This window comes from Pongo pygmaeus, chromosome 1 (assembly GCF_028885625.2).
Source record: "Pongo pygmaeus isolate AG05252 chromosome 1, NHGRI_mPonPyg2-v2.0_pri, whole genome shotgun sequence".
Classification (NCBI taxonomy): Eukaryota; Metazoa; Chordata; class Mammalia; order Primates; family Hominidae; genus Pongo; species Pongo pygmaeus.
The window spans coordinates 80675545-80682744 of NC_072373.2; the positions used below are offsets into that span (position 1 = coordinate 80675545).

The 7200-nt window shown below is 36.8% G+C and overlaps 1 protein-coding gene across 13 annotated transcripts in view; it reads left to right on the forward strand.

Moving 5' to 3' along the window:
* CCDC181 (coiled-coil domain containing 181) overlaps positions 1-6462 on the forward strand; it is a 66163-nt gene extending 59701 nt beyond the window's left edge. For 7 of the 13 annotated variants that reach the window (XM_063648907.1, XM_054495522.2, XM_063648901.1 and 4 more), the window contains 2 exons: positions 3908-4062; positions 6126-6462. In XM_063648907.1, the coding sequence (XP_063504977.1) occupies positions 3908-4062; positions 6126-6285 (315 nt within the window). In that variant the 3' untranslated portion in view covers positions 6286-6462. The remainder of the gene's footprint in view (positions 1-3907; positions 4063-6125) is intronic. The other 6 variants (XM_063648912.1, XM_063648931.1, XM_063648911.1 and 3 more) reach the window with 1 other exon arrangement.
* The last annotated feature ends 738 nt before the right edge of the window (positions 6463-7200 follow it).

Genomic DNA, 7200 nt, shown 5'->3' on the forward strand with positions numbered 1-7200 from the left:
CTCAAACTCCGTGCTGGGAAAACCACTACTCTCTTCAAAGTTGTCAGACAGGGATGTTTAAGTCTGCAGAAGTTTCTGCTGCCTTTTGTTCAGCTATGCCCTGCCCCCAGAGGTGGAGTCTACAGAGGCAGGCAGGCCTCCTTGAGCTGTGGTCGGCTCCACCCAGTTCGAGCTTCCCAGCTGCTTTGTTTACCTACTTAAGCCTCAGCAATGGCGGACATCCCTCACCTAGCCTCACTGTGGCCTTGCAGTTTGATTTCAGACTGCTGTGTTAGCAGTGAGCGAGGCTCTGTGGGCGTGGGACCCTCTGAGCCAGGTGCGGGATATAATCTTCTGGTGTGCCGTTTGCTAAGGCCGTTGGAAAAGTGCAGTATTAGGGTGGGAGTGTCCCAATTTTCCAGGTACCATCTGTCATAGCTTCCCTTAGCTAGTAAAGGGAATTCCCCGACCCCTTGCGCTTCCTGGGTGAGGCGATGCCCCGCCGTGCTCTGTGGGCTGCACCCACTGTCTGACAAGCCCCAGTGAGATGAACCTGGTACCTCAGTTGGAAATGCAGAAATCACCCGTCTTTTGCATCACTCACACTGGGAGCTGTAGACTGGAGCTGTTCCTATTTGGCCATCTTGGATCCTCCTATCAGTTTATTTTTTTTAAGTTTCCATTTCTTTACTGAGATTCTCTGTTTATTCATTATATTCAGCTTTTCATTTCTTACATATTAGACCTTTTTATATTCATCTTTTCATTTCTTAAATATTAGACCTGTTTGTATCTAAATGTCAATATCTATGTCATCTTAGGATCAATCTGTTGAAGGCCTCTTTCTCTGGATTATGGGTCACGTTTTCTTGTTTCTTTAGATATCCAGTGATTTTTTTTTAATTGGTTAATAGACTGTGGATCTTTACCCAATATAAAAGTTGTAAGGAAATATAGAATACACTGTTTTCCTTTAAAGGGTATTGAATTTTTTTCTTGGAGGCAGTTAGATTGGTAAGGAATCCTCTTGATCCTGTCAGACTTTGTTTTATGCTTTGTTAGGATGGGTTTATTTTGCTTTTGTCCTTAGTGCTAGAGCATGGTCCTTACTCCAGGACATGACCCTTACTTCCAAAGCATGGCCTTTTCAGGGTTGTAAGTGGTTGACCAAGGTAAGCAATGAAGTTTTCCCACTATAGTTGGATTGGAACTCCAATGTCTCCAAAACTATGCAACCTTTATTATCTTCTTCATTAACAGCAGCTACTCTCTGTTAGACTTTACAGAGCCTCACTCTACACATGTGCAGCCCAGGCCTTGCCAAGACCCAAGGGAAACCCGCACACAGACTCTTGGAGCATCCCTCCACATGACTGCTTCATTTCTAGTACCCTGCCCTGGAAATTCAGCTGTCTCAGCAGCCCCAGACTCCTATCTCTGTTTCATGAGCCCAGTGAGACTAGTGACTGCTTGATGCTATGGCTCCTCCTTCCTATACTGTTGTCTGGAACGTGTCACCAAGTACAGAGCCAGGGTGAATATGGGGGTTATATCATGTTTTTTCTTACTCTCAGTAATCAAGCTGCTGCATACATTTTGTCTAGCTTTATGGCTAATTAGAGCAGAAGGGTAAATCTGATACCAATGACTCCCTTATGGATGGATGCAAAAGTCTCCAATTCAGTCATTTATCCTTTTTTATAGTCAGATAATTTAATCCATTACTAATTGTTTGTATAATTCATATTTTATCTTTATAATTTTTTATTTTCCTCTAATTTTTTATTTTGGTTCCCTCCACTATTTGAGTTATTTGCTATGATCTTATGCAGTGACATCTTTGCATACCAGTGCAGTCTTATCATTTTGATGATAGTTCTGCTGTAATTTACCTGTTTTAAAAATATATTTTCTTCAATTTTTATTATACTAATAAACCTGGAATAATTTTAAAAATAATCATTTAAAGCATGACATAAAACTATCCATTCAATTTTTGAGCAAACTATGTTGGGTCTATCTTCAGTGCATATACAGAGTCCCACTACCCTAATCTAAACCATTATTTTCTTCTGTTGGCTGGACTGTTACAAAAGCCTAATAACCCAGCCCCCTTCTACCTTGCCTCTCCCTCATTCAGTCTGTTTTCCACATAGCAGCCAGAATGATATTTCTAAAATGGTGAATAAACTGTGTCACTTATGCTCAGAAACCCCCAATGGCTTCTCATCTCAAAATGAAATCCAAAGTTCCTACCATGGCCAGCAAGGTTATACATTACCTGATCCCTGCTGCTTCCCTGACTTCATCTTCCACTCTTCAGCTACTTTGCTACAGCTTCACTTTGACTTCTTTGTTATTTATTGATCATGCCAAACACAAGCCCTTCTTAGCTCCTTTGCTCTTACTGTTACCACTGGCTTTTCTCCAGATATCCCATAACTTCCTCCCTCACTTTCTATTTAAATACCATCCTTTCTCCTCACTGCTGCCTTTATTACCCTCCTTCCCATATTTTCTTTTGAATTAGACAGATCAGTCAATCAATCAGTCAGTCACTTATTTTTATCCTGTCTGTGCAGAACACTGCCCAACAGAACTTTCTGGGATGATGGAAATTTTCTGTATTTGCACTGTCCATTTGAGTAGCTGCTAGCCATGTGTGTTAAGCACTTGAAATGTAGCTAGTATGACTGAGAAACTGAATTTTAAATTTTATTTAAATAGCTACTTATGACTTGTGGCTACTGTATTGTACAGTACAGAATGTGTGAGAGAGGAAACCTTAATTTTATTACTGCAACCCAGTACTTTAGTGCCTGCTATGTAGTAAATACTATGAATATCTGTTGAAAGAACAAAAGAATGGGGATACCCATGTAGCGTGTTGCTCCCTGAATCCTTGACTCTTTAAAAATATTTTAACTTTAAAATTGTATTTAATTGACACATAATTTCACATATTTATGGAGTACAGTGTGATGTTTTGATACATGTACACATTGTGTAATTAGCATATTACCTCAAACACTTGTCATTTCTTTATGATGAGAACATTCAAAAATCCTCTCCTCATTATTTTGAAATATGCATTATTGTTAACTGTAGTCACTCTACTGTGTAATAGAACACCAGAACTTATTCCTCCTATCTATTACTTTGTATCTGAATTCTTTTGATCTATAACTCCCGATTGAACATTTTTATGTCATCTCTAGCAATTCCCAGACTTCCAGGTGTTTGGCAATGATTCTTTAGATCCAGGGGTCCTCTCCACAAAGTTCAGTTGTGCATCAAAGATCCTGAATAATCTTCTAAATTAGACTAGAGCATATTTGGCAATGTGGGTTACAAACAAGGGAAAAAATGCAAGATATAGGAAACAGATGAGGGAAATGCAAGATATAAGCTCGATCATAAAGCTTATATTTGGGGGAAGCATTAAATGAATGTATCTTTTCCTTTGCATTCTAGCCAGGAATCCACATGAGGTGACACTTTTCTCAAGGGTAAAGAGTACCAAATCTGAGCTCTTTCAACTTTTGAAAATTCCCTGAAGAGAATATCCATCATGAACTTTGAAGGACCACGAAATAAGCCACTCCTACTAGCTTTTTCTTACGTTAAAATTATCATGGCTGCTGTCTTTATAAGAAAATTCTTATGACTGAAAATCCTTATGGCTACCCTTTACAATAGGAACTACAGTTTTGAAAAATGGGCTTAGCAGTTAAGTAACTGCTGAAAGATATTCTTAAAACTTAAGCGTGATGTATTTGGTTTGGATACTAGGAATGCAGGTAATGAGGCTGGCATTATTATGAAAAATTGAAGAGTAGGAAATGTATTCTTGTAGGATCCTATAAGCAGGGCTTCAAAACGTAGTTCTTGTTTATCTAAACTAAGTAAAGCTTGTTTTTCTAATCAGCAGGAAAACAGAGATCCACAACAAGCTTTTCGATTATGGCTTAAAAAAAAGCACGAAGAGCAGATGAAAGAAAGACAGACAGAAGAACTAAGAAAGCAAGAGGAGTGTTTATTCTTCCTTAAAGGAACAGAAGGCCGGGAAAGGGCCTTTAAACAGTAAGTTAAAGGCAGGGCATTTCCCCCCTCCTCCTTCCTCATGTTCATTTTAAAAGTTATATGATCAATTAAGATTGAAAAAAAAAACCCTCAAAATGTTTTCTCTTACAGCACGTACCTATTCAATTTTAAATTCATGCTTTTAAAAACGTATAATTCTTTAACTCCATTATATATATTATATATGTGGAGTTATATATATATATGCATACCAATTTTTCTTCAAGATACTTTTCAATACTTAAATTATTTCTTATGGCACCAGTGTGATAGCCTTTGATACCTTATTATTTATTGTTTACTTATTTCTGTGAGAAATGAGTCAAAGATTGGTTACAGCTTCTCCTACATAGCCCTCAGAAAAACTGAATTTACCAATAAATGCAACCAATAAATGCACTATATTTACCAATAAATGGAACCAATAAAAGTTGCATTTACCAGTAAAAGAAAGGCAGGTGGACTAAGGAGGAAAATCTGTATAGACCAAAAGAGATTTGGGTACATATTTTGGTAATTTAAGGCAAACCTGATATTTTTTAGTTATTTGGGTAAGACACTGCATTGCCTAATTCTGACAATACAGATGTGGCTTCATATTTTTGCTAGCAAGTGTGGGGAGAGTTGGGGGACAAAATGTGAATATTTAGTCCAGTTGTTTGAAGTTCATTTCCTTCTTTCGTCTCTTTTGCTCTTTCCTTCTTTTCTTTTTCTCTTCCTTCCTTTTTCTTTTTCTTTTCCTGTCACCCAGGCTGGAGTGCAGTGGCATGATCTCAGCTCACTGCAATCTCACCCTCCCAGGTTCAAGTGATTTTCCCACCTCAGCCTCCCGAGTAGCTGGGACCACAGGTGTGCACCACCACACCTGGCTAATTTTTGTATTTTTTTGGTAGAGATGGGGTCTCACCATGTTGTTCAGGCTGGTCTCAAACTCCAGACTTCAAGTGATCCGCCCACCTTGGCCTCCCAAAGTGCTGAGATTAGAGGCGTGAGCCACCATGCCCAGCCTCCTTTTTCTTTTTCTAACATACCCTTTTATTATAACAGAAACAGTAAGTGTGCATTGTAGAAATGGAGCGGTTTCAAGTTACATTTTCATCACCCAGAAATTGTGACTATTAACACCAGTGTGCATACTAAGTATTTCTCTGTACATGTATTTACAATTTCAAAATATTGAGATCATACTGTATATGTTATTCTGCAATCTGCTTTTCATTAATGATATTACCAAATATCCAGCCCATATCCATTTATTCCCCAACTGACCCATAAATGACTTACAATTTATTTGCTTAAACTAGTAGCCAATTCAGGACCACACTATCATCAGATTATGATATTTAGTAAGTTTCTTTTTTTCTAATACAGTTATTTAGTTGTTTAGATTTCTGAAAAAAGAACCCAGGTGTATGTATTTGCATGCACACACACACACACACACATACCACATACACACTTACATACCAGGTATATATGTATATGCAGTTATTTTTGCTATTATTTAAACAAGGTTTAAGACTTGAATTTGTTAGAATGTGGACTTTTCCTTTCCTGCTTTTGATGTTTTCATGTTTGGCTTACTTTTCATTTTAAGAACTATTTTGTGGACTTAAAAGCTCTATAATTTACCTATAAGAAGAGTAAGGCAGCATTTCTGCATGATAGTATTCTTAACCTAGCTAAGTAATATTTTAGAATACAGCTAGTTACAAAGAGTAAGTTATTTGAAATCTACCAAATAGTAAGAAATCCTGTTTCTAAAAAAAGAATAGGATCTACAGCACACATAAAATATTGTTTATTATTAAAAAACCAATTAAGTTGGCAGTTTCATCATAAGACAGACAATTTCAAACATTTGACCCAAATCTAACGGTCCTTTCTTGTATGAGCCTTGGGTGTAATCTTTACATTTTTCAGTTAATACTTAAAAATTTGTGTTGTGACAGTATTTCATTGTAAAGAAATGTCCATTTATTTTGTCTATAGTAGTAACTTTATAGCATGAAGAGTGTATTCGGGTTGATACTCACCAAATCTGATTATGTCTCTTTCTACAGATGGTTAAGAAGGAAACGGATAGAAAAAATGGCAGAGCAACAAGCTGTCAGAGAGAGAACTAGACAGCTCCGACTAGAAGCTAAGCGTTCTAAACAGTTACAGCACCACCTATATATGTCAGAAGCCAAACCTTTTCGTTTTACTGATCATTATAACTGAAAGTTTCTATTAAATATTTCAGTGGGCAGCTGCTATCAAAATTTTGGATATAATTTCTTATGGTCTGTGTACTTTGGTTGTATTCTAAATTATGGAAATGGTATTTATCTTTTATTGACAGTGAATTTGTTTTTTTAATAGTAGAACAAAATAAATTTTTTTCTCACAGTGTTGTAATGTGTTGTGCCATCTCTTAGTCTGTGCAACAAATGGAACAACAAATGAATTCTATGTCCTTCTACTTCTAAATTATTTTATTAACGTTTCTAGCTGAAAACACAAGAAAGGTACAGATTTCTATTCATACTTCCTATTATTGTTAAAAAATTACAATGGAACATTTCATAAGGCTGAAGGAGTGACTCCTTAAACAAGCCTGGTTCAAGGCCTTAAAGTCCTATTTATGTCAACTTTGGATTTGAATAATCATGGCAAGCTAAGCAATAGGGTAGGCCTAATTCCACCCATTAGTACCTTAAAAAATACACCCTATATGTGAGAGCTAAACATTGTGTACTCATGGACATAAAGATGTCCCCAGTAGACACTGGGGAATCTAGGGGGGGAGGGAAGGGAGCAAGGCTTGAAAAACTAACTATTGGGTACTATGTTCTCTACCTGGGTGATAGGACCAATCATACCCGGACCCTCAGCAACATGCAACGTACCCATGTAACTAACGCACATATGTATCCCTGAATCTGAAATAAAACTTGAAATGATAAAATAGCAATTATGTGTAATACTATTTTAGGTAGGTATGTTACAAAATTAGCCAACTTTTATTGAGAGCTTAAAACATTTTAAAATGTATTATAAATGCTTTATATAAATAATGTAATCATATGACAACCCTATTAGTGTCGTTCTACAGAGGAGGAAACTATATAGACATGAACATTTTGTTCACATAGA